Source organism: Poecilia mexicana, unplaced genomic scaffold, assembly GCF_051168715.1.
Source record: "Poecilia mexicana isolate PSO_F unplaced genomic scaffold, ASM5116871v1 scaffold_12, whole genome shotgun sequence".
In the NCBI taxonomy this organism is placed as follows: Eukaryota; Metazoa; Chordata; class Actinopteri; order Cyprinodontiformes; family Poeciliidae; genus Poecilia; species Poecilia mexicana.
Genome location: NW_028263381.1, coordinates 3,017,217 through 3,043,033, shown reverse-complemented (window position 1 = coordinate 3,043,033; position 25,817 = coordinate 3,017,217). Strand labels below are relative to the sequence as shown.

The 25,817-nt window shown below is 40.2% G+C and overlaps 1 protein-coding gene across 1 annotated transcript in view; it reads right to left on the bottom strand.

Annotated features, from left to right (window-relative positions):
* Positions 1–197: 197 nt before the first annotated feature.
* Positions 198–25,817, bottom strand: part of pi4kaa (phosphatidylinositol 4-kinase, catalytic, alpha a) — a 32,320-nt gene continuing 6,700 nt past the window's right edge. Inside the window, exons 8-54 of the mRNA XM_015006124.2 lie at positions 25,483–25,631; positions 25,236–25,301; positions 24,927–25,023; positions 24,633–24,824; positions 24,445–24,545; positions 23,143–23,272; positions 22,151–22,280; positions 21,505–21,600; positions 21,242–21,425; positions 20,951–21,051; positions 19,887–20,055; positions 18,912–18,962; positions 18,652–18,760; positions 17,484–17,620; positions 17,274–17,407; positions 16,676–16,758; positions 16,529–16,599; positions 16,234–16,358; positions 16,069–16,150; positions 15,899–15,982; positions 15,718–15,807; positions 15,135–15,254; positions 14,787–14,879; positions 13,637–13,793; positions 13,432–13,559; positions 13,181–13,339; positions 12,924–13,075; positions 12,385–12,492; positions 11,449–11,576; positions 10,413–10,568; positions 9,118–9,197; positions 8,843–9,042; positions 8,032–8,119; positions 7,779–7,946; positions 7,632–7,685; positions 7,442–7,562; positions 7,235–7,364; positions 7,066–7,136; positions 5,957–6,029; positions 5,675–5,855; positions 5,475–5,579; positions 4,828–4,953; positions 4,599–4,719; positions 4,288–4,447; positions 4,068–4,157; positions 3,883–3,966; positions 198–3,720 (exon numbers count right to left, since the gene is read on the bottom strand). Of these exons, the coding sequence (XP_014861610.2) occupies positions 3,669–3,720; positions 3,883–3,966; positions 4,068–4,157; positions 4,288–4,447; positions 4,599–4,719; positions 4,828–4,953; positions 5,475–5,579; positions 5,675–5,855; positions 5,957–6,029; positions 7,066–7,136; positions 7,235–7,364; positions 7,442–7,562; positions 7,632–7,685; positions 7,779–7,946; positions 8,032–8,119; positions 8,843–9,042; positions 9,118–9,197; positions 10,413–10,568; positions 11,449–11,576; positions 12,385–12,492; positions 12,924–13,075; positions 13,181–13,339; positions 13,432–13,559; positions 13,637–13,793; positions 14,787–14,879; positions 15,135–15,254; positions 15,718–15,807; positions 15,899–15,982; positions 16,069–16,150; positions 16,234–16,358; positions 16,529–16,599; positions 16,676–16,758; positions 17,274–17,407; positions 17,484–17,620; positions 18,652–18,760; positions 18,912–18,962; positions 19,887–20,055; positions 20,951–21,051; positions 21,242–21,425; positions 21,505–21,600; positions 22,151–22,280; positions 23,143–23,272; positions 24,445–24,545; positions 24,633–24,824; positions 24,927–25,023; positions 25,236–25,301; positions 25,483–25,631 (5,486 nt within the window). The 3' untranslated portion in view covers positions 198–3,668. The remainder of the gene's footprint in view (positions 3,721–3,882; positions 3,967–4,067; positions 4,158–4,287; positions 4,448–4,598; positions 4,720–4,827; positions 4,954–5,474; positions 5,580–5,674; positions 5,856–5,956; positions 6,030–7,065; positions 7,137–7,234; positions 7,365–7,441; positions 7,563–7,631; positions 7,686–7,778; positions 7,947–8,031; positions 8,120–8,842; positions 9,043–9,117; positions 9,198–10,412; positions 10,569–11,448; positions 11,577–12,384; positions 12,493–12,923; positions 13,076–13,180; positions 13,340–13,431; positions 13,560–13,636; positions 13,794–14,786; positions 14,880–15,134; positions 15,255–15,717; positions 15,808–15,898; positions 15,983–16,068; positions 16,151–16,233; positions 16,359–16,528; positions 16,600–16,675; positions 16,759–17,273; positions 17,408–17,483; positions 17,621–18,651; positions 18,761–18,911; positions 18,963–19,886; positions 20,056–20,950; positions 21,052–21,241; positions 21,426–21,504; positions 21,601–22,150; positions 22,281–23,142; positions 23,273–24,444; positions 24,546–24,632; positions 24,825–24,926; positions 25,024–25,235; positions 25,302–25,482; positions 25,632–25,817) is intronic.

Sequence of the window (25,817 nt, the reverse complement as noted above, 5' to 3'; positions counted from 1 at the left end):
CGCGGGTCAAAAATTAGTGAGAAGGGTGGAACCACGTGGCTGAGGAAATCCATCACATAAGAAACACCAGTTCTCAACGCAGCCGTCCCAGGGGTTCGATTCCCAGTCCTCCACTTCTCCTTGTCAAACTACTAACGAATAGAGGCCACTACAGTGCCCAAAAAATAAATAAATAAATAAAAAAAGAAGGGCCACACTGCAGTGAAAATTTTCACATTTATTGCGGAAATAACTACAGTTTTAGAAAGCAGACCATCTAAAAGGTGCAATGATACATAAATATACCGAGCAAAACAAACACACTGACGTCTGCACAGAAATCTTCATAAGGACATTTATTAATGCATTACAGACATAATATCTTAAAGCTGTGAATCTTATTGCATCTTTTGGTGTGGCATATAGATGTAGATAATGCCATCAGAATGAGGTCAATAACATGTTTTGGAGTGTGAAAAAACACAAATCAGTCCAAAAGCTTTCAAGCTTTCTATCCGACCCTGATCTGAGAAACACGCCTTAAAGATCATCCCTCTAAACACCCTAAAACTCCACTGGTCCTCATGAAGATACCTTTACAGACAGACACACACACACACGCACACACACACAAACAGTAGACATGATGAATTTCCTTTACATCTCAAAAACATCTCTCTGATAACAGCAGAGGTGAACACTTCAGGTTGATTTGCAAACACAACAGCAGCAGGAAGACAGCTGCAGAAGTAGACACACAAGCGCGCGCACGCACGCACGCACGCACACACACACACACACACACACACACACACGCACACACACACACACACGCACACACCCGGCAATGTAACAGAGGGAGATACAATACAGCACTCAGACGAAGCGTCAGTACACAGAAATATATTGCATAAATTGAGTCTTTTTCTTCTCAAGTGTTACTACAGCTTTTTCTACCGAGGGTAGGATAAATGGCTTGTATCAGGTAATATCATCTTGAGCTCAGTCTTCAAGAGGCTTGATTTAAATGTAAAGACACATAATGAGATATGAGGAATGTTTCAAAACAGCAAGCACTGATTCTGACTAACTTCACTGGACAGGAAATAAATGTAAAGACAGACTCTGAAAAGCTGAGTCATTAAGGGAAAAGGAGAAAAAAAAGACATTTAGGGATTACTGAAAAAGAAATCTAAGGGAATATAACATTAAAATTTCCGAAATTTAAGAGGGTAAACCTGAAAGAAAAGAAAAAAGTTGCAAAAATGCTCACTCTTTCTACAATTAGAACTTGTGCTTTTTCATCTGTTCTCCACCTTGCAGCTGTATTTTTAATGCAGGCTCAGTATTTTTTCTGTAGACGGAAGAAAAACAACTTTAACATGACAGCTAATGGAACATGATTGTTTTCAGGAAATGTGTTTGGACATCCCGATTTAGCGTATGTGGTACATTTGCAGCTCTTTATTTTCCGAATTATGTTATGCCCTTTAGAGAGAGTTGTTACATAGTAATGCAGGAGATTGTCAATGACTTTGTAACGGCATAAACTTGTAACAATATGCATTTAAAAAACTTTAAACATTTGCTATATTTGTCATGTTGAATACTGTATGAGAAGCATCTGTAAATCCATAAATATTTCTTTCTGATCATTCCAAACTTCAGTTTTTATTTGCCATAATATATGCTGATCAGGCTAAAATCAAAGGGACTCGTTGCATGTAGTTATTTAAAAACATGTCAAACATGTTTGAAATAAGATTGGACCTTTTTCATTTTAAGACGGGGCTGTGATAAATCCAGTTTCGTTTTTTGGCTTGTTTCCATGAGGCATTGCCACCTGCTGCTTATGTAATAAGCATCAGAGTACTAGGAGGAAATGCATCTTTGCATTTCACATTACTGACTTTTCCAAGTATGGATAGGGATCTGTAAAGCCATGATTTTATTCTTGTCTGAGGTGGTTTATGTTGGGCAACTTGTCTCTTTTTCCAACTTCCAACTTAAAAGTTTCATAACTTTTAAACATCATTGTTTTTGCTTCAGGTAGAAAAGATGAAAAAATGTTTAGTTGAAGAAACTCTGAACTGTTGCTGGAACATTATTGTTATTTTACCTGTTAATGCTTTTTGATAGTATTCTTGAAATAATAAAAAAAAAGCTCTCGCCCAGAGTATTACTCCTGTTGTCAATGTCCACTCACTCAGTGTGACTATTTCACCCATTTCTTATGACATTTCACTAGTGCCCTCAGATTTATAATGATGTATTTAGGAATACAATGTTAATAATAATAATAATAATAATAATAATACACTTGATGTAAAGTGGCGCATTTCTGATGACCACTGTGACCGGTGCTCTGAACCTACATCTTAGTGGAACTAATGCTAAAATTGTAAGTTTACGTTTCGTAGCGATGCACCACTCAACCGGTCAGTGGTCAGACTTGGATCAAAATGGTGAAATAATAAAAAAAACCTTTTTTCTCCGAATTCAATAAATGCAATCAACCAACAGCATCTACTTTAAAGCACTTTGTTTTGAGTTTACTCACAAAGTTGCAACAATATTGTAATTTCTGTTGGGTTTAACACTACCTCTGTCAAAACACTGACAGCACATTTCCCTGCTATTTTCCAAAAACAAACAAAAAAAGAAAACGGTCATAATTGGAATCGGTATTGGCCGGGAAACGTCTGATCGGTGCATCTCTAATATCAGTCTTTGAGAATTTGCGATAATATTAGTAACGTTACATTGTGTCTCACACAGAAAGGTAAAACAATTCACTCTTGAGTGTATTACTGCTGCTGTTTTTCTTAATGCCAGTACTCTACAGACATTTCATACCTAAAAGATTACATCCACCAAATCTGCAACATCTGAGCTAAAAACATTTTGGAAAGTGGAAGTAGCAGCAGAGCCCTGAAAATTCAAGTTATGGGTTGGGAAGTTCCTGTAGTGGAAAACTGCCTTTTTGTAATGGGTGTCCATCAACACTGACATCAAAACGTGCGACACGAGGACGAGGTTCGCTGTAAAACCCTGGTGAACGTAAATGTTAACATCTAACTATGACTGAAAAAGCTGCCTGTGTGACTCTACAGTAAATATTCTACAGTACACACTACTGTAAAATCACAGCTTATTGTCTTAATTCCTTTAACTGACTACAGATTACTGTTAGAATAAATGTGGACTGACTCTTGTAATGATATATATGTATATATTTTACCTATATAACAACTTCAATTCATGTTCTTCTAAGTCTACAATACTATCTGGATTGTTTTCATCTCTAAGGAATCTACTGATCTATTGCTGATCTATAAAGTGCATTAAAGTGGGTAACAGCACAGCAACACCATGACAACAACAGAGGTTCCTGCTTTGACGAGCAGAAACCGAATCCCTTTTTGACCTCATCCTCCAAGTGTAAATCTTTAGTGTTTGCTGGTAAACTAACAGAAAACATAGCATCAAGACAAAAGTTAAAGGGTAATCAGATCCCTGTCGAGAAATTCTCTAAAACATACATGGATATTATTATAAAATCATAGTGTGCAGAGTAAAACTGGAGGGTTAAAGTGCCCAGTTGCTGTCTGGTCAGGTCCTCGGTAACAATCGTCCTACAGATGCTGCTGTGGATTCAGTCAGGGGAGCGGAGTTCTGCTGGACGGGCTTCAGTAAGGAATCTGGTTCTGGTAGTACTGCAGCATGTCGTACGTTTTGCTCCTGTTCAAAAGAAACAACAGACAACAGATGGTAATCCATAAGGGGAGTTTCATGTTGGTTGTCATTGTAATGAACGGGACAGACAACATTCTGGGGTATCTGCAGGTTTCAGCAAGTCAAATTTAAGACTTAAATTTATGACACTACTGATGTTTTTCTCACCTGCTACTGAGGAAACAACTCTGGATGACTTTTATCATGAATGCTGCTGCTTCTTTCTCACTCATCTGCGGATTAAAACGTCCCCTGAAAAAGAAAGAAATGAATTATGGAATAATAACACACAAAATCTCTAAAAGTTCTGACCTGCAACACAAAGAATTTGCATCTATGTGAGTTTTACTAACTTAAGAAGTTTGATGGTCTGTCCTCTGAAACATGGCAGCCCCGTGTCCAGCATGAGGGTCACCAGGGAAACCACTGCATCCATGTAAGGCCTGTGAAGATAGAAAAAAAACAAAACGAAAAGGGAACAAAAGGTCAACATCTGCAACAAAACCCAGCTGACAGAATAAAAACAACTTATTAGCGTGTAAATTAGTGAGTGTAAATCTGGATGTTTCTTACCGCACAGCCAGATACCCTCTGACACACATCTCCATGAACCATTTGAAAGGCGTAGCCTCCATTTTTCCTCCCATGATCATCACCATCTCGTCTGTCAGCTTGATGTCTGGCTCCCAGCCCAGGTTGCCGCCTGGGGAGCTCTCAAACATAAATCCGAAATCTGGATAAAACAAAATCATTTATCCAAAATCACTTTTAAAAAATGACCTTCAAATGTGACAAATTATTCTGTTGGTCCATGAAAGCTCATCTACACAGAGCGCAGGATTATTGTTCATAAATAGGAGTTTCACAGGAAGCAGCCGCCGTACCAATGTGGATAAGGTGACCCTTGCTGTCCAACATGATGTTGCCGTTGTGTCTGTCTTTGATCTGCAGCAGGAACAACAGGAGGCTGTAGGCGGCCATACTGCGGATGAAGTTGTACCGAGCCTGTAGGAAAAGAGGAGAGGAGTTAAATAAAACAGCATCTGTCAAATAAAAGAGGAAAAAAAAACAGGACAATAATCAAAACAAAGTCAGATATTTCAAACTCCAGACCTTCTGGAAGGCCAGAGTGGATTCATCGCCGTACTGGTTACGGAAATAATCGTACATCCCAAAGTCTGTCTGGCGACCGAGCTGGTCCCTGGATTTGCAGTCAGGGATGCATTCGATTACACCGCACTGAGGAAAGGAGCATCAGTCCAAATCAATCAAGTTCCCTAAACTTAACTAGAATTCAGCAGCATGAACAATGGAGACGTTCAACGTTTGGAAATAAAGACGGCAGTCTGTGCTTTGACTACATCTCATAAATACTGTTCCAATTCAGACAAACAGGAGATCAAAGTCACTGAATCTGAAATGCCAAAAATAACAGATAAATATTTGGTACAGATGAACCGATTTCAAAATTTGGATCAATATCAAACATTAATATTATTACTGGGTATCGAATCAGATTTACACTGTGCTGATGTTAAGTCAAACAGAAAGGGCTGAGCTTTTCACATATTGGTGTTTTTGCATTTAATGAAATAGGCTTAAATGGTTAAATATAAAATCTGCAGAATGTATCGATTTTTTTTATCTGATTAACTGATAAATTGTTGGAATAATTGATAGAATAAATAGATTACTAACATAATTGTTAGTTACAAAAATAAAGAGAGGTCTTGAAAGAATAGTTTCAGAAAGTGCGTTACCCCTGGCGCCGTGGCAACCACTCTGTAGGGAAAGACAAACAGGTCCAGACCCACCAGCTGGAAGATGTTCTTAAACAGCCCAATAATCTGCAGAGCCAGCATGTCCTGGCGAACGGAGAGCATCACAGAACGGTCAATAAAACTTCAGCCACTGCTGATAGTCTGGAGATGTACGCATTCAGCTGAACAGACAGCCGTACCTGTCTGCAGTCATCTCCCACTTTAAAGATGGCCGCCTGCCAACAAACCCTGCGTGATCCGTCTGGATTTTCCTCTCCGTCTTCCACGGAGTCGGATAGACAGCGAAGACCCTCCCTCTCCAGTTCGCTCACCCCGCAGCGCTTCACCTTAAACTTGGCCAGATAGGGAGCCTTGGCAGCGCTGAAAACACACACATGCACACACACACACACACTTATGAAATACACACAGGAAGCCATGGGGGTAATGAAAACATATTCTGCAACATAAGATATAGTTACCTCTGCATGGGGGTTCCAGACTTGTAGTCGATGTCCAGCACTATGGCTTCTGGATTACTGGGTAGGTAACAACCTGGAAGATGTAAAGAAGATGGATAACTCAGGTTGTCTATGTTCTCATGTTTATTTCTATTCCTGCGGTGAGAGACAGTTCATTTTCCATCCCTCCTGGGGATGTTGTGTGAGGTTTGGTTATTTTTTTTATTACTTGTTAAAAGTTTTCTGGATAAAATACACACTGGATATTTTAGAAGAGACAAGTTGGAAGAAGAAAAGAAGCTTGTTGGATAAAGTAAAAGTAAAAGCAAAGGGTGCAAAGGCTTTCCAATGTGAAACGTTGGTTTTGCAGACTGAAAACCAAAGCCAGACTAATTCGGTGTCGGTCATTTTGACTGACAAAAAGAAATCCAGTCAGAATCTATTTTTACCCAGCAACTTTTAAAATGAAATTAATGACATATTAAATTACATTTAATTTTGACTTGGTTTAATTAACATTCAACAAGCTGAAGAGAGCATCCACATAGTGCCATCACACAAGAAGTAAGTTTTTCTCTGGACTTCAAATATCCAAAATAAATAAACAAAACAATATTATTAATAAAATGAACATTGAAGCCTCTGTAAAAAAAAATTGTCCTTCAGAAAAGAGGCTGGTTGAGACCAATGAACCAAACTGAATCATGCAAACAGAAATTACTAAGCTTGTTTTAACTTATGTGATAAACTGACTTACTGCAACGGGGTTAAACCTACTTATAAGCCTTAAAGGGGCAGTAGCATGTACTGGAAACTGCAGCTCTAAGGAGGAGCTTCAAATTGAAGGCGGGGCTAGATCCAGTCAGGCATTTTGCACAGCTGAATGGTTGCTAAGGGAGATTAAAGGGTTTCTTAAACATGCATGAAAGAATGAAGGCAACTCTCCAGGTTTGTCTTTGATGAAGGAATAACATTACAACATGGTGTAAAACTCAAGAAAGTCAATTTTACATCATACTGCCTCTTTAAATGGAATTTTTTTTCATGGTTTCAGACATAATATTTCTTTGAAAGCAGAAACACAAAGTTTTGGATCCATCCCAGAGAGCCTGTAGGCGATAGCAGGTTACCTGGCTGCACTTTGATGTCCGACAGCGCTTTGAGACAAGCTCGTTTTCTCTCCTCTCCCTTCGGAACCGGCCTGAAAACAAAAAACACAAACAAAACAAATTCATCTTAGCTTCTCAAACCATTTTTTATCTTGGCAATTTGACAGCGAAGAGGTTCGGCTGCTCTTACTTGATGATGGCGGACACGTTGGTGATCTTATTAAAGAAGTCAAACTCTCTTTGGTAGAAGTCTTTGGCCGGACCGGACAGAGAACCCATGATCTCCTCCACCATCTGCTCCAGCAGCTCCCCGATGTCGGCTACACGGAGAAATGCGTCAACAAAAAAGCCACGGCATGACTCCTACGGTCTGCTCCGGGTCGACGATGTGACTCACGATCTTTCTGGTGTCCCTCCTCATCCATGAAGATGTTGGTCTTCATGTTCCAGATGAACTGATGAGCGAGAAGCTGAGACTTCTGCGCCGCCCACAGGATGTACTCCCTCACGTAACCCATCTGAACGGAGAGAACGGCTCATACCCATGTCTTTCCACGATGGTTGAGAAGGTATTTAACCATGTTTACCTTGTCATAGCGAAGCGCTTGCACAATCTGAGGAATGTAGAACAAGATGGCGTCCTACGGAGATAAACAAAATGTTTTGCTGTAAAAAAAAAGAAAAAAAGAAGGACCTTTTTCTACTTTTCTAGATTCCACAGATGCATGACCTACCGGAGGAAAGGAGCGCAGCACTTTAACTCCATACTGTGCAGTGAGAGGATGAGGAGGGTACATGCTGCTGAAGTAGGACAGACCCGTGGGCGGGTCAGCCGGAGCCCAACACAAGATGTGGCTCAGCTCAGGGGAGTCGGCGTCGATGGTGTGCCAGGTCACCAGGAACTGACGACGGACAGTGAGGAAAACATCCACGTTTTAAAACGCTGACGTTTAATTCTCCCGATCTAGATTCATTGATGGTTCGTACCTTTACGGCCTCGGGTACGTCGCTCACCGCTCCGGGGTCCAGCCTCACCAGCCGGGTCACTTCGGCAACGATGGCATCGTTTTTAAACCTGGGAGGGAAAAGAGGCAGAGCAGGAGAATCACATCAAAGCATGGAGGATTATTTAGCTTTAACAATAACTGTACGGACCACCGGGGGGCAGCAAACAACTTTCTATTGAGACGCTTGTTTTTTTTATTTAATGAATTGTTTCTTTTGTTTGTTCTATGATTGATCTTTTGATGCATATTTCTTGCTTCTCTAACAGAAGCCATAAAATACAAACTCAAAGTTTGACTCCAGAACGCAAAAAGAAAGAAAGAAATAAGAAAAATGGTAAAAAGAAAAAAAAAGTAAGAAGGAAAGAAAGCATGAAAGAAAAAAAAGGAAGACAAAGAATGAAAGAAGGGAAAAAAGTGAGAAAGGAAGAAACAAAGAAACAAAATGTAGATATTTAAATATTTTAAAGACTGGAAACAGTAATATTTTCTGTCTTGTTTAGTCAGAAAACCCTGAAATCTAATTCCAGACTTTTCCAGACTGTGCAGGAAACTTGTCCAGAGCCTCAGCTCAGAGTGAAGTCTATGGCTGTCCAACATATCGTAATTATAATGGCACTGCAATAACAGTGTGAGCATGCTGATGTCATATTTATCCAGTTGGACTGAGTCTAATGGCAGGTTTTGTTGGGTGTTTCATGAACCTCCACCCTTTAGGAGCAACAATAAACATTTATTTGCTTTGCTCTACAAAGATCTCAACTTGTTTTATCAATTCAAAAACAAATGTCCACCTTGTAGGTAACTGCATAGCCAGGTATGGTGCGATGCTCCAGGCCAGATTGACGTTGTCCTTCCACTGTTTCTCCGTCAGGCTGATGTACTTGGACCTCCAGTTGGCGATGCTGGTCTCCACCGACTGCTCCGTGGCGATGGCCAGCTCCTGAGTGGAGAGCGGGTTGTACCACGTTGTCAGACGCTCAATCTCACTGGCCTGTCGAAAAAGACGAAGAGAGTGAACATAGGAGCTGCACGAAGAGACGCGGTCAACGCTGTCCTCCGAACTCACCAGCAGCGCCAGCAGCAGAGTCCGGCGTTTCATGTAGTACTTGTGAAGCTGAGTTCCTCTGTTGCTCTTTTTAGACGTGCCTTCAAAAAAAAATTTTTAAAAATGAAAAAAATAAAAAAGCAGAGAAAGTCAAACCTGGGAGTTGATTTTGAGTCTTTCACTCGAAAAGGTCCGTCTACTTGTTGGTCCGTAAAACTTTTTGAAAACCTTTGACTTTTCAGAGTCAGATAAATCTCGTTTTTGGACTAGTTTTTCCTGAAGAATGGAAACTGCAAAACAATGATGCACACTTTGATATCGGGTGTTGATCTCCTTAGGCCACAAACTCTTTCACTACACAAATACACGTCACCTGAACCACTTTTGTTTAAAGCTCTTGTTGGCTCTAGAGGCCTTTATTTGACAGCTGTCAGACAGGCAAAGTCATTGGGCTGAGACTTGAACCTGTGAGGCCTCCATACATTGGTTACGCTTTATCACGGCACCACCACCGTGCCCAGAATAGGATCACTTTAGAAGTGTCCAAACCTTTTAAAGTGTGTTTCCATAACAAATGTGTGCACAGCTTTGTCTATATTTAGCTAATGTAAAAAAAAAAAAAAAAAACAATTTTGCAATTGCGGTGTTTCCACTGAGTAAGAAAGGTAATTAAAATTACACGTCAGTAAGTCACTAAAAAACATGCCACACCATGAACCTCCTACTATAAGCTGTGTTTCCATTACAAATAAGCGCAAATCTCTGTCTATATTCGGCTAATATTGGAAAAACGCAGTTTTGTAATTGTGGTGTTTTCATTACATAAGGAACTTAATGCCCAACCACAGGCTGGAGTTGCAGATTAGCTGTAGTTATATTGTCTTGTTGCAACACATCAGTTGCAGTGTTGATCTGTTCTGTTTGTTCCTGTCAAATAGACAAATAAATGGAATGAAAATTAAAACCACACATGAATAAGCTTCCTCACACAACAAGTCATTAAAAAACATCCTCCAGACACTTCCTGTCTTCTTCATCTGTGTGGTTTGCGTCGTGTGATGATAGAGTGTTCCCGTTGCAGTTTTGCAAAATGCACCAATATCGATATGGTCGAAAAACCACCTCATCCTAACGGCAAACTAGAGTTGTTTTTTTTTTTTCCCCCAAAATTGGTGTGTTTCTACTGAGCGAACATAGTTTCTAAATGTCAAATTGTGCAAATATATGGTCAAAGGAAACATAACTATTATAGGTGATGGTTTGCATTGCATGAAAAGGTTGAATTAGTTCCCTTTGTGCGATTGGTAACACTGTACCTGACTTCTTGGATGTGGTGGACATCCCACTGGACAGAGGGTAGGTGTTGATCCAGCCCTGGGCGCTCTGCTGGGATCGGGAGCTGGAGTCCACATTGCTCCTCAGGTCGGCGGCGTTCATCACCGACAGGCTGTTCAAGGACGGGTCCTGATTATCTGTCCACAGACAAACGGAATCAGGACCGAACGAAGCCGGAGCTGCGTGGTTTAGGACCACAAGTTGAATCTACAAGATTTAGCTTAGCTTGTAGATGTATTCTGAACTAATTCACATGGTTTTCGAGTGGAAAAAAATGTGATTTGGTTCAAAATAGCAACTTTTTAACAATAAACAAACAAACAACATGGCCGATGATGAAGGTTTGTTTGGAAAGCGAGATGAGTTGTGTCGCTTCTTCCGCTGCGATGGTCATGCACTTTGTAAACGGGATATTTGATTGGAAATGGAGGCAGCAGTCGCCTTAATCCACTGATACTCGGTCAGATGTAGAAAATCTGATCCAGGTTCTGGGATTAGAGGCCTAATCTACCTGAAGCGGGTTGATGTGTATGAGAATGAAACCATGTTTTTTTGTTTTTTTTCTGGATCGTCTAGAATGAGGTGGATGGGATTTTTCTGAGGTGCAAGTAAAAAAAAAAAAAAACTCTTTAGGATTTCTTCTTTTCAGACCAAACTGATCAGGTTGAGGAGAGAGGCGGACGGGTGGGCTTGATGATGAATCATCATGCATCATGACGCTGATGCCAAATTTGGGCTTTTCCTCACAGCTGTGTTCAAAGTAAAACCCAAAGTAAGAGAGAGAAAAAGAAAAAATTTGAAAATGAAAGTTGGAAAATTTAGACCTGGACAGCACCGTGAGGAGAAGCTGCATCAAATCTGACAGGCGTGACAGCATGCCCCCTTTGCTGCAGCGCAGCCCGAGCTCCACCGCTTTAGGCTTACTTAAGATCGATATCGGAGTAGTGCTGGACACGATTAGCGATCCGAATATCCCAGCAGAGAGAGTGCTCGGGGCTGAGGTAGTACCAAGCTCACCGGGTGGGACCAGCTGGTACGCTGCCAGGTACTTCTTATCCGACAGGATGCTGGCATAGAAGCGGATTATGATGCAGATGTCCTCGCGGAGACGCTTGTCGGCCTGGGTGGGAAACTTCGGAGACACGCTGTGAAACATCGGAAAGAGTCCGTCGATAAGGAGACGATCACCAGATAAACCAAGCTGGGCACATGTGAGGAGAGACGCTATGTGGGCGTAACAGGTTAGAAAATGACACTAAACATGAACCGACCAGAGAAATAAGGCTGGAAATAATTAGTTCACTGCAAAAACACAAAATCTTACCAAGTAATTTTGCTCTAGTTTCTAGTGGAAATATGTTAATGCACTTGGAATAAGAGCTTGTTTTAAATTAATACTTCTACAACACTGATTAAAATGTACTTGTTGCACTAGCAGATTTTTTAAAATTATAACAAGATATTTTTTCCATGATAGAAGTGAAACAATCTGCCAGCTTTTATTTCTTGCTGAAAAGTTACTCATATGTTAGTTTTGTCTTATTTCAAGTGAACTGAGACGTTTGCACTAAAAACTAAACAAGATTTTACTTGGTAAACTTGTATTTTTAGTAGGTTCACTAAGAAACTTTATATTAATTAAAAGTTAACAAATGTTCTTTGCCAAATTGCAATAAATAATTATTTAAATGTGTCATAAATGGTTTTAAAACTGGAAATAAATTCAGAAGTGTAAATTAATTTACAGAAACATAAAAAATTGCATAAAGTCATGAAATAATTATTTCTACTTTTTAAAATGAAATCAACACATTTATTGATTCACATATAATTTCTGAAATTATTTCTAGTTTTGAAAAGTTTATGATAGAATTAAACAACTATTTCCCAAGTACGGTAATCTATTTATTGTACTTTGGCAGCTAATCTGTCAGCCGACGTCTGAGATCTCACCTGAAGTAATCGAAGGCTGTGGAGTAGATCTTCTCCCTGATGACGTTTCTCACAGTTGAGTTGGTGAGAACGTCAGAGTGCAGCAGAGCCAGACCTAAAGTCAGCAGCCTGACACACCAACAAACACGCCTGTCGTCATCAACTCCAGTCATTTTCTACAAATCTTCACACTCAGCTCATTTATGCAGCACCCACTAACTTTGAAAGAAGGTAAATAAAGAAATAAAATGACTTGTAAAGGTCGCTTTTAGGTAGGGTCAAAGAAAGGCGTCACCTTTGCAAATTTCTGGGGCTTCTTTTAGGTCGCCACAAGCAATAAATCAGTTAACTGCATGATAAATTAAAACAAACTCAATCATTTCTATTTGCATGATTAATTGTTTTTCTCTTTTCTCTCTTTCTACCAAATTTGCTATTAGCGTTTTGGATCCCAGTGAAATACAACAACTGTTGTTGTTCTGTGTTGACAGAATGCAGTTTCTGTTCAGGCGGTATGAATTTGAAAGGCGGGGATATCAGCCTTGAAGGATGCGCCATACCTGAAACGTGGTCCAATGGCAGCCACGTGGCGGTTCAAGCCGCTGTTGGATCCCCCGACGCCCAGGGACAGGGAGCGCTGCAGCAAGCTGCCAAAGATCTCCACCTGATCCGCGCTGGAATATTTGGCTATTTCAAACCTCTGGACAAGAAACTGGAATAAAAAAAATAAAAAAAAAGAACGAAAGTTACTGACATAAAAGGCAAAACAGTGAAAACAGGGATGTCTACTTGGGGGGTGGGGGGGACTTTTTCTTACTTCAATCCAGATGTGGTGAGGGGTGACATCTGGAGGGCAGGGCACAGGCTGACTTTCCTCTGACGCAGCAAGAGGATCGGCCTCCACCTGCGCGTCGGAGAACAGGCCCATCTTCAGCTCCACCGTCATCTGCCACGCTCCCGCCATCTCCCGCATAAACTGGGCAAAAGAAGAAGATGCAGCTCCGTGAAGAGACAATGCTAACGAAACACAGGGAAACAAGAGAAGGTCAAACACATCGAACAGCGTACCGGTACTTCCACCCCCGTACGCGCCGCCAGCAGCCACTCCCAGCATGCAATGGCTGTTTCCATGCCGTGCTCCGTGAACATCTTGAGGGGCGACCAGCAGAGGTGGTGCAGGAGCTGCGGGTCACACTCTACAGAGTGGAACACGACGGGAGCTGAGTCGGAGCATCGGGAAACGTAAAAACATAACGGACCGATAAAGTGGTACCTCTGCTGCTGATGAGCAACGCGGCCAGCTTGAACATGGCCTCAGTGAAGGCCTCAGGCTGAGCAGAGTCCAGAGCCTCCTCCATCTGCTTGATCATGATCCGGGTCAGATCTGACTGGCCCCTGACTGCCTGCGCAAAGTGGATCATTCCTGCAACCTAAAGAGAGAAAAAACACTGCAAAGGTCAGAGGGGAAACATAACCCAACCTAATGCTAACAGGCAATCAAAACTTTAATACGCCAAGTCAAATGTCCTAAACGTTTCGTAGATTAGTTTTTATTAGCACATTGTTTTCCTTCACACTTCATATTGATTTGCTTTACTTTTCTATGTGAGACACAACGTAATGTTATCATAAACATGCTATTTATATCAAAAATGATCTAAAAGAAATTTGACTTCATAGTTGAACACCTTGAAATTGGGCCTCTGTTTCTTTAAGAAACTCCTGCTCTTTGTGAAACTCCGCCTTCAGGAAGTCATCACAACATGGCTTCTCCATTAACCCTTTAACAAATTTGTTTTAACCAGCGTTCCACTGAGAAGCAGCTCGTATGGTGATCTCAGCAGATGTAACGTTCCACCAGCTGTTTGCTAATTGCTGATGGCTAGTCTGAAGTAGTGGAAGGGCTGCTCTGGGCATCCCTGGTGTTTTGCATAACTGAATGGTTGCCAAGCAAGATTAAAGGGTTTCTCAAACACATTAAAGACATGAAGGTATGAAAGATATCGAGATATGCTTTTGATGAGGGAATTACATTATAACATGATGGAAATCTTAAAAAAGTCAATTTTACACAATACTGCTCGTTTAAAGCATTTAGAAATAAAGTCAGAGGAAGAACAAAGGTTATAGAAAGTTCTTTAAATTGGAAGCTCATTTCATACAGAAGCATGTCGGCTCTTCATTGCTACAACACAGAGCCAGACCTGCAGTAATTGTCATTTCACTTCTTCGCCATTTTGTACATCTGTAGTTTCATACCTAATTTTTCTAACAGCTAAACAGATTTATAAATCTAGTGATGCATGAAATACCTGCATTCCCATTGATATTGGTCAATGTTAGTCATTTTTTTAACATATCGGTATTGGTCCGATAAGCAATACTGTGTTACATGGCGTTCAACACAATGCGGATGACCGTACCTCTCCGGCGTATCTGTTCCGTAGGTTCAGAGATGCCATGAAGTTGGAGTAATCCTTCTTCACACAGGCTGGCCTCTCAGTCAGCTGGGTGGACTAATGGAGAAAGGGATTGAATTATCATTTATTAACTCCATGGTCATTATGTCATAACTAAAATCTTCTAAAGTCCTGGCATCCCTCAGGGTTGTTTTCTTGGCCTCCGTTTATTTCCTCATTTTTAAACCTCTAAATTTCTCTTTGCATTTTTAAAGTAAAAGAAAATAAAAGAGGTGTCTGTCTGATTGGTCAGAATGATCCAGTTATGCAACTTTCAAGCAAGTTAAATGAAGAAGTCAGTTTGTGACTCACCCCCAGAGTGGTACTCTGTCTGTTGTAGCCAGCAAAGTGCAGGATGCTTTCAGTGGCCATGGCCAGACCCGTGTGCTGGGACAGACCCGAGACCCAGTTCTGATGTTTGTTCAGGTACTCCTGACGCCGCATGGAAACGGGGAGTTCAAACTTTAAATGATAGTCTCTCTCATGTTGGACATGTTGAGTTGACATTAACATTTCTTAGGATTGACAAGTGGCATTTAGAAATGGCACAAAATTTACTTTTTCACTAGACCTTATACAAATATTCCGTTAATATAGAAGTATAAGGACTTATTACAGATACTTTCAATTTCAGTTTTTCTTTAAAAAAAATCTAAATCTGAATAAAGAAAAATTTCTTTAAAAAATTTTCTCACTAAGTTTTTTGACATTTAGCAAACGGAAATCATTTTAGAAACTATAACCTGAAACAGGAGTAATTTGGTCTGACTGAACCTCAAACAGCGAGAGAAAACAGCCCATGTGTCTTTTTATTCTGCGTATGTAAACTTCTAGTTTGAACTGTGTAGAACTGCTTTGTGCTGCACTCTTCAAGACGATAGAGGAGAAATATTACCTGTAGGTGGGACTTTGTTACAGACGGAGCCCACTTCATAGCCTCCTTAAGGATTTCTCCACACCGCGCAGCAAAATCTTTGACAATGCTCTAAATATAGAAAGAAACGTTAACATAACATGTTCAGAATTGAATTTTGGGATTTTATTTTGCATCAAGATGAGTTAAAACAAAAAGTTACCTCCCTAGCTTCATATGTGTCCGGGGCAGTGATTCTGTACGGGGTGTCAGGGATGTCATAATACGGCTGATCTTTATGAATGTCCTGCAACACACCGTCAACACTCATAAAACCTTGGTACAGATTCACAGATACACACTGCTTTGACGGATTAAACAATCATCACTCACTGCACTGAGGGACAGGGAGAGAGTCTGCAGGATGTCCAACATGGTCTTCAGCACCCGGCCGCTCCAAAGCAGGTGGGGGAAGCTGAGGGGAGAGACGTTGGAGTGTTTATGAAAGACAAAGAAGTCATTTTGAGAAGAAGAACCGGTGGATCGGAGCCGTCTTACGTTTCAGCCAGACCAGACAGATATTTGTCGGCCACTCTGCGGATCCTCTTGTGGATGTGGTTGAAGTTGACCAGGAGAAACTGAGCGTGGCGTTCCAGCTCCTCCTCGTGAGCTTTGGTTTTAGGCTTTTTAAACAAAAAAATATGGTAAACGGACTGTGCTGAGAAACAGTAAACAACAAACAGTATTATAAAAATATGTTCATTTTCTAACGAGGTTAGAAATTATCGATGTAATGCAGACATCAGGCTTGATAAGTTGCTTTGGTTCTGAAAGAGTGGAAAGCCTCACGTACTTTTTCAGCCATCATTTGAAGGAAAACCTCAAACACCTTGTCGCTGACAGCGATCACGCACTGCATCATACCTGGAAAAATATGGATTTAATACACCAAGGACAGTATTTCTCTGTCAGAACAGTTTTCCTCGTCTGTGGCCGTTACCAGATTTATCCTTCTGTATCGCTCGGTCTTCAAAGTAACGAAACATGACCTGGAAGCGGTCCGAGTCCAGAGAGTGCAGCATCCTAAACATAATGATAAACAAAAACAAAGATGGAGTGAGGTCATGTTACTCATGTAAAGAACAACGCTGCAACTACCGATTATTTTAGTAATCGATAATTCTGATGATTAATCAGATAAAAAAAATAGCCACAGTCTACAGATTATTTAACCATTGAGACTTTTTTATACACTGTGAGAAATATATTTAAAGACGCAAACAAACTATTTGTTCTTGTTTTAAACAAGACAATAAACATTTTATTGCCTAAAATGCAATAAAATTGCATTCATTTAAACCAAGTGAAACTAAAACTATGCCACTTGAGGAATATATATGTATTTTAAACAGTTTTGTCTTAGTTACTGCTCTGATTATCTTATCTATTTTTGAGTCTGTATGCTCTGGTTAACGATTAATCGATTGCTAAATTAAGGGACGATTATTTTAATAATCAATGTATAATGATTAATCCAATTAATCGTTTCAGCCATAGTAAAAATTAGAAGTCCTTTTGGTTTGGAGGCATCGTTTTACCTCATGTACTCCAGCCTGTAGACAGACAGCAGGTATGTGGACATGGCAAAGTCCAGCTTGTTGATGAGTGCGGCCACCTCTGGAGGCGGGTCCAGCAGGTTGATGATGGTGCTGCGCAGGTCATTCAGCTCCGCCTGAAACGTAGCAGCTGGAGTCAGAAAACTGTGCACCTGCCTCTGTGTGTGTGTGTGTGTGTGTGTGTGTTCATACTGGAGTGACGGTGTCGTTCTTCAGCGCAGAATTATACTGAAGTTCGGAGCGTAAAGGCTCCCCGCTGGGAAACGTCAACAGCGGCGATTTGGTCGCGATTTCACAAACTCCTTCATACCACTCCTCCGGCCACAGACCTGATTGTTTCAACAAGGACAGAGGGAAAGAAAAAGGAGCTGAGTGCAGCACAAAGAATAGATTTACAAACTTTCTGTGTAAAAAGACAATCATTCTTGTTCTTGATATCTGCAGGTTTCAGCAAGTCAAATTTAAGACTTTTTAAGACCTTTTTAATGCCACCATGAATGAAGTTTAAGACAAAAAAAAACTACAACATCCCCATCCTGCTGTATTAGAATAAAGAATAGTAAAAGCTGTGAAATTTCATGGGATTTGTTTGTGGCTCTTGGCATCAGCTTTGTATTTCTCATCAGCTTTAAGGTTTTTTAAATTTGCACTTAAAGGCTCCATCTCCATTCATTTCCTATGCAGCTTAGGGTTGACAATCGGTAGCTCTCCTCCAGCCAAGTGAACAATGACATTCTCGTAAATGCTGACCTGACCACAGATAAATTTTCACCTCGATTGGCGATGACTTTCACCTGTCACTATTGTTCGTCACTCCCCATGTGTGGTAGACACAAAAAGCTAGTTTGTCTTAAATTTACCTCAGATGCTTACAAAGTCATGAAAATCCACTTTCAAAATGTGACACTTTCCTGACATTTTGAAGCCCAGAGAGAATTTCTGCTTAGCCCAAGCTTCCAGACAAAACAAGACAGTATTTTTTCTGAGAGATTAGACATATTAGTGTGAAAAATCCTTAAACAGATTGAAACTAAAACTTGCCCAGAGGGTTGAGATTCTCCATTAATCTATTCAATTCCCTTAACTATCTTTTGCAGGGCCTTATCAAAACACAAATTTAAAATAATAATTTAAAAAAGTAACAAATATTCTGTTGCTATGAACTGTATCGCTAGTTTTAATGTTACCTGAGGTTTTATGCCAATGTATCACTCTAATTTCTCTGATAAAAGCCTGAAAAGATTCAAAACTTTAAGTTTAAATGTTCATTTCCAGCTTGCCATACTAAAAATCACGATACTGGAAAAGGTGAACGACAACATAAATGATTTACAAGCAGGGTTGAGTAAACATATTGTACCTGAGCCCTCCACTGCGAATCCCATGACGACAGAGTAGAGCCAGAAGTCTCTGAATAACTTCTGCAGACGCGGCTTTGCCTCCTTTATTGGTGGCAACCTCTTCGTCAGCTAGCATGGAAAACAGAATTATGCTTCAAAACGGCCATAAGTATACCTGGAGGTTTAGCATTCAGCATAGTGAGAAAAGGAGCTTTCAGTTTTGTCTCAAGATAAAAAAAAACACAAAACAAGCAAAGAGCTGAACATCTGGATCACTTACCACGGCGATTACCGGAATGAGGACGCCGAGGTTTCCAGCACTGCTAGAGGCCTGCAGAGAAACAAAAAAAGACATGTTTCTGCTTTCCAGCTCGAAGATTTTCAAAGACGACATAATTAAAGACAAAACCCAGTTACATTGCTGGGATGTAGTAAGTTAAAGCTGCAAATTTTAGCTTTAACATTTGGCCTCAATCTTAGTGAAGAGCTGTCACACAATCATTTAATTTCCGTAAGATGTCTGTATGAAAACTATAAACGGGATTTTAAATTAATTTCATGAATCATTTTAATCTTAAAAAAAAAAAAAAAAAAACGCAGTTAGAAAGAAGATATCATTATTCGAGGTAAACAACTGACCCAGCAGTGTGAGGGCAGACCGGTGGGTATTAAAGATGGCTTTACTGTAACAATTCCTCCACATGTAAAGTCTAAATAAAGTCAAAATTCACTGTGATTCCTTCAATGTTTTAATGCACATTTGAAAAGGATAGTGGAAACTGCAAAACTGGAGACATTTTCCTCAGTTTAGCAGAAAAGTTTTTATGCTCGCTTGAAGTTTGGCTTCTCCAAAATAACAGAGTTAATGTACTAAAGGAAAGATGGAAACAAAAGTAATGAATAAGTTTTGACGTGGTGACCTTTCACCTCCACTGGTGGCTCTGTGCTTTACTAGAGGTATGAAACTCTGAGAAACTTCTAAATCCAAATCTCCAGCTCAGAGAAGAGGAATCTCTCCAATTTTCTGAGATGTGAGATTCATGCTAGTTTATAACCTCAACTTCCTGTTTGTTAGAGCCAAACGTAGCATCAACATCTGATGAAAGGGTGCTTTATTTGGATTTTTTTTTTTTTGCAATATTTTGATAGTTTTGCTCAAAATTTGCATGACAGTTGGATGAAAATAGTAAAATGGACTCACTGTGAGTTCAGTAAATGTTCAAATGTTAAATGTAAATGTTTATAAGAAGCGTACCTTCAGGGCCGGGCCTTTGTCCGAGGCCCGCTCACTCGCTCTCTTCCCCTCTAAGCCCAGCTGCACAAAAAGCTCCAGCAGGTTGACCAGCAGCTCGTCCACCATCTGCTCGGCCTGCATGTTGGCTGCTATGTTACCCAGAGCGTTTATAACAGCCAGAGAGCAGTGTCTGCACAAAGAGGAGGGAAGCAAGTAGGATCAAAGTCCGGCATACAGATTTATAACATCATGGTAAATAAGCAGCAACATCTAATCTATAACTGTCTCTTATGTTTCATTTAGGTAGTTTTTATTAAACACTTGTGGATCTTTAAAGGGGCAGGACTGTGTTTTCCAGGCACATAGAGCCATTTTATAGCACAATCAAGTAACTATGTTAACTTTAGTTGTTATAAAAATTCTGTATGTAACAAATATGACTTAAATTATACTTTATAATTTAATGCCCTGAAATTGGGCCTCTGTCTCTTTAAGAAACTCCTACTTTTTCTGAAGCTCTGCCTTCAGGAAGTCTTCACAATATCATTAACCATCTATTAATATTCTAACAACGTTTTTACCAGCGTTGCTCTGAAAAGTAGTTCCTAGAAAGAGCTTAGCAGATGTACAGTTCCTCCAGGTGTTTGCTAATTACTGCTGGCTAGTCTGAAGGAGCTGGGTGGGGGCTTGGATACTGCAGCTTCATCAGACCTTTGGTGAGCCAAATACGACTGGAGGACAAGATCGGCTTCACATGCATCGGCCGATCACCCAAAACCAAGGAAATGTCTGCACCTCTATATTAAGTGACATCTTAAAGCCGTTGGTTGCACTGGACTTTACTATTTACAGATGCACACCACAGATTTTCAGATGTAAAAATGCTTAAAACTGTGTGTCCTTCTCTTTCCACTTCACATTTCTGTGTTGGTCAATCACATGAAATCCCCCATAAATGCATTAAAATTTGTGGTCATCAGGGGAAACGTGAGAATATTCCTGCGTTGCATAATGGAAGAAAAACTAACTGTCCTGCATATAACCACCAGAGGTATGATGTAAACTTGTGCCAAGGTTCCCCTCACCTGTAACCGTGGTCTTTGTAGTCTTTGGTGGAGTAAACCATGGAGCTCGCTTTGACACTGATCTGCTGGAACAAATTCCACACTTCCTGGTAGATGTATTGCTAAAAGAGAAACAAGAGCGATTAATTGACCTCCTACAAATTAAATTTTTTAAAGTGATGACTCACTTTTACATTTTTTTTGGTTATGTGCAAAAATCCATTTATTTGAATAATTAACATCACGGTTCGCAGCGGTGAATCAGCAGTTTCTCTGCGACTGGAGGTGAGAAAAGAACCTGTCAGCTCTCACATTGCCTGTGATCACCATGCAGCCCAGCTGATCTATGATGAGGACGTCGAGCTGCGAAGGCGGCTGGCAGAACTTCTGCTGCAGGATCTGCAGGATGGGCTCCATCACCCTGGGCGTGTCGCGCAGCGCCACGGCGATGTGGCCCAGAGCTCTGATGGTGTGGTCCGGGATCAGGTGAGCATCCCTGGTAAGGGAGGAAAGGACTTTAAACACTCCGTTTCAGCACAACTAGGTGGGTGATTTTTTTTCTGGATCTGGCTTACTTGTCATTTTCCTGGTAGATGTAGAGACGGTTGGACAGACTGGCGAGGAAAGCCTCCACGATGACGTTATCCATCGTGAGGCCAGCTTTCAGGCACCTGGAGAGAGCAAAGAGGGAATCCTTCTTTGGAACTTGGAATAAAAAAATCATAACTTCCTGTTATGCTAACTGTTTTGCTACATGATCCTTTCTACTGGCCTGGTACATTAAAATACATATTAGGACCTTGTGCAGTTTTCTGGAATAGTTTTTCCTCCTCCTTTTATTTTTACTCCCTGGAACCAAAACCAAATGAAACAAAAGCAGATAGAAATCTACCCTGAAAAAATCTCTGCTTGGTAATTTCTTGGTAAAAATTAAAAACCAAGCAAGTTTATTTGCATAGCAGGTTCAGCAACATGGCAGTTCAAAGTGCTTTACATTGTGGAAACATAAAAAAAAAAAAAAAAACATTCTAGTCTGGATTTAAAACAGAGTTTGCATGCAAATACTTTAATGAAACCCTACAAACTAAATAAAAATAAAGCAATTAAAAGAAGAGTGGACTTTATTTTTTCAGAATTTCCTCAAATATGGAGAGACATCAAGCCTTTTTGAGGAGATTTTAAGATGAAAGGTTGAATGGTTTTTTTTCCACTCTAACTCACCTGCATATGTTATCGATGGAGATGTCCCGCAGCTGTTCGTACATGGACGGCTGGCTCTTCTTGCTTGCATTGGTGCTGATGGTTGACTGAGAATGTTCATTGGTCACATGGATCTTGATGTCACTTCCTCCTTGAAAAGACAGTTATTTAGTAAGACACACTGTATTAGATCAGTGGTGGGTACATTTCCACTAATCCACCAACAGATGAGCTAGGTTTGTGTTTAGCGCTTTTCCTAACTGAAAACGTTTAGCGCAGTTAGCGTCCCCTGAATTAAAGTTTCCAAACCAATTCCAAATGGCCTCTTTAGTTGGCTGTTTTGCGTTCAGTTGAATAAAGTTCGACATTTGGTCATCGACTAGTAAGAGTTCTTCAGGTAATCAGATGTTTATATTCATGCTCTTATTTTGATATGGGTGAAGACTGTTATGCTGCAGTTCTGTTTTCTCTCATGTTTCCTTCACCCCCCCAATAACTTTATTTTTAACAAGACACATACAAGAAGAAAATAAAACATGGACAGGTGAGAACAAGATTTAAACATAAATACATCATATAAGAGCATCACATAGGATGTAAATTATGTCAAAATTAAACTGGTGCTCAAGGGTTGTAGTCTCAGCATTAGCTTCTGCTAAACACCATGTTGCTAAGTGCTTTTGGTAATGCTACGGCATTAGCTGCTAGAAATAAAAATAAAATAGTGACATTATTCTGCTAAAACCCTTTAAAAATGTATTTTTAAAAAATGATAGAGTAAAATGAAATTCAGTTACGTATTATGGCAATAGTAGAGACAACAGTACAAGGAGCTGCATGCTACACTTTTCCTTCCCCTTTATAATAATGTGCCACTTTTTGTTGGTTCATCTCATAGAATTAAAAAAATTGGGTATTTTTACTATTTGTTGTCTGTGACATTTATGATAATGCTACATGCATCCCCTCTATCTGAGGAGGACAACTTGTCCACTTGGGAGCAACGTTGTTACCTGGAGCGCACTGGCTGTGATATTTGTAGAGCTTCACCAGAACAGGAGAGGGCACCACCAGGAAGTCTCTGAGAGACGTGGTGACGGAGTGCGCCACGACAGGAAAGCGCTCGCACAGACGACCCAAACCCTGCACACAAACACAACAGCTAACAGCTGCTAGGCATCCAGCTTTGAACCACTTTCCACTGATTTCATGCAGTCAGGAAGTAACAGTGTAGCTATGGTGGCAGCTCAGTGACGCTTTTGTCACCAAATGAAGTCAGAGCTGGGATAGAAGGTCAGGATAAAGAAATAGAAAACCTGAAGTCCCAATAGGAGTCTCCAAGTGATCTGCTAATTTGCAGCGTACCAATATGCTAAACAGATTAAATGTTACACCAACATCATGTTAGTTCACTGCACTCCTGCTTTCACTAGGATAGGCGGATTGTATTGAATTACAATGAATGGTTCACATAGAGAAGCAGAGAATGTTAGGTTTTTGAATGCATGCATGTTCATCTCTTTGTAACTCAGATAAACTAAAATAATCATCAGGTTCGACAAAAACTCAAAATTTGATGTGCCAAAGCAAAGATGAAGGCCATCATTTAAAGGGGCAGTACTGTGTTTTCCAGGCTCATAATACTGTTTTATAGGATGATTAAGTAACTACATTACCTTGAGTTGTTGTAAAAATGCAATATATATCTCAAGGATGACTTAAAAAAAGAAGTTTTTTACTTCATAATATAACGCCTTGAAATTGAGCCTCTGTCTCTTTAAGAAACTCATTTCTGAAACTCCGCCATCAGGAAGTCACCACAAAATGGCTCCTCCATTAACCCTTTAACAACGTTTTTACCTATGTTGCACTGAGAAGTAGCTCCTATAATGAGATCAGCAGATGGGAAGTTCCATCAGTGTTTACTAATTGTTGCTGGCTAGTCTGAAGGAACTGAGAACATTAGAACACGATGTGAAGCTCAAAAAAAGTTAATTTTACATAATATTGCACCTTTAAATAATTTTTTCTTTTAGGTTAGGAATGCCCAAAAGTTTTTGTCACATGGACCAAAATTGTCAATGGAACAAAAAATCTGCAAATTCAGATTCCCCCTCCCCCAAGTCAGATTTTATTTTTCAATTCTTTTGCAGATTTGGAAACTAATGAAATCAAATTGCATACTTTGCCAGACTAAGCTCTCCTGTAATTGCTGAGAATTCACCAAACAAAAGATGAAAGTCAATTAAACTCTAAGTGCTTTGTAACAATGAAAACATATTTTAGAATTTACTTCTCTCATTTTTTTTTCTCACCTGTAAGCAGCATATGAGGAGGGGCATGTGGGCGATGATAACTTTACTAGAAGTCTTCGACTGCAGCTTCTCTGACAGTTTGGTGCAAAGGTTCTCAGCGCCTGGTGAAAAAAAACAAAACAGCTTTCAAGTCATGAGAAAAATCAAATTACATTTTGTTAGACTGGATCAAATTATCCAAGTCTCACCCTGTTCCTCTGTGACAGCCCAAACCATGAGGTCAACACAGGCAGCGTTGGCCTGGCAACGCAGTTTGAGCGGGCTCAATTCGCTCTGAAGGTACTCCACGTCATGAAGAATCCTCTGCAGCTCTGACTGGCTGCTGCTGAACTGCTCCAGGACGAAGTCATGAACCTCCTTCACATAGTCGGTCTGAAGGTCTGAACCATGAAGAATATATTTATTTATTAGGGAAACTATGACTAACTGTTAGACATAGTTTTTCTAAAAGATTTGAAGAACGTCAAGAGCGGTTTCCTCACCTTTCAGATTGTACAGAGTGTCTCTCAGCATTTTAAATATGGCCACATATAACGGGTCACTGAAGGTCTTGTAGTAAAGATGAATTTCTGGATTGCTCTATGAAGAGAACAGCATCAGTAAGTAATAACCGTTACAAGTACGGGTGCACAGATTGCAGTTTTCTGGCCTGACTATGATTTTGGCCTACAGATATTTTTTAGTCTGATAAGTTGGTAAATAAGGCAACAGAGTTGATAAGTTGGCAACAGTGGTGCTAATCTAATGACATCTTCACAGAAAAGAGAACAAACTTGGTGTAAGAGTCTTACTTCCTGGTATTCTGCTAGGATGCCATCCAGTGACTTCAAAAACGACTCGGAAACAAATTGCTCAACCTGATGAAAACAAGCAAACAATGTTTATTTTAACAATAAACTAATGGCAGAAGATATGAACTATTTTCTGTTTGCATTACTGAGGTAATAGTGTAACTACAAAGACTGAAGACAGAACAGATTTCAGTTTTGCACTGTGCTGTGATTAGTGGTGAAAGTGTTGAGTGGAGTTAGCGCTAACCATGTGAAGGAGCTGCCTGAGCATCTCCAGAGGGACCTGGAACTCTCCAGAGCTGCTCCCAGTGAAAAGAGGAGAGACAGAGAAGCTGGAGCTGATGGTGGAGAAGTAATAATCGGGGTCCACGGCGCTGCCATCAGGGAGGTAGGAGCCTGGGGGAAGAAAAAAAATGCTTTGAGGGGGAAAGGAGGTTCTTTTGGGAAAAAAGTGGTGAATTAAGTCAACGTATTGTGTAACTTGAAATTAAGAAAATAAATGGAAAATTAATGGAATCACAACAATTAAAAAAAACAATTGTAAGAAGTTTGTGTACTGGGATGAGGTGGTTTTTCGACTGC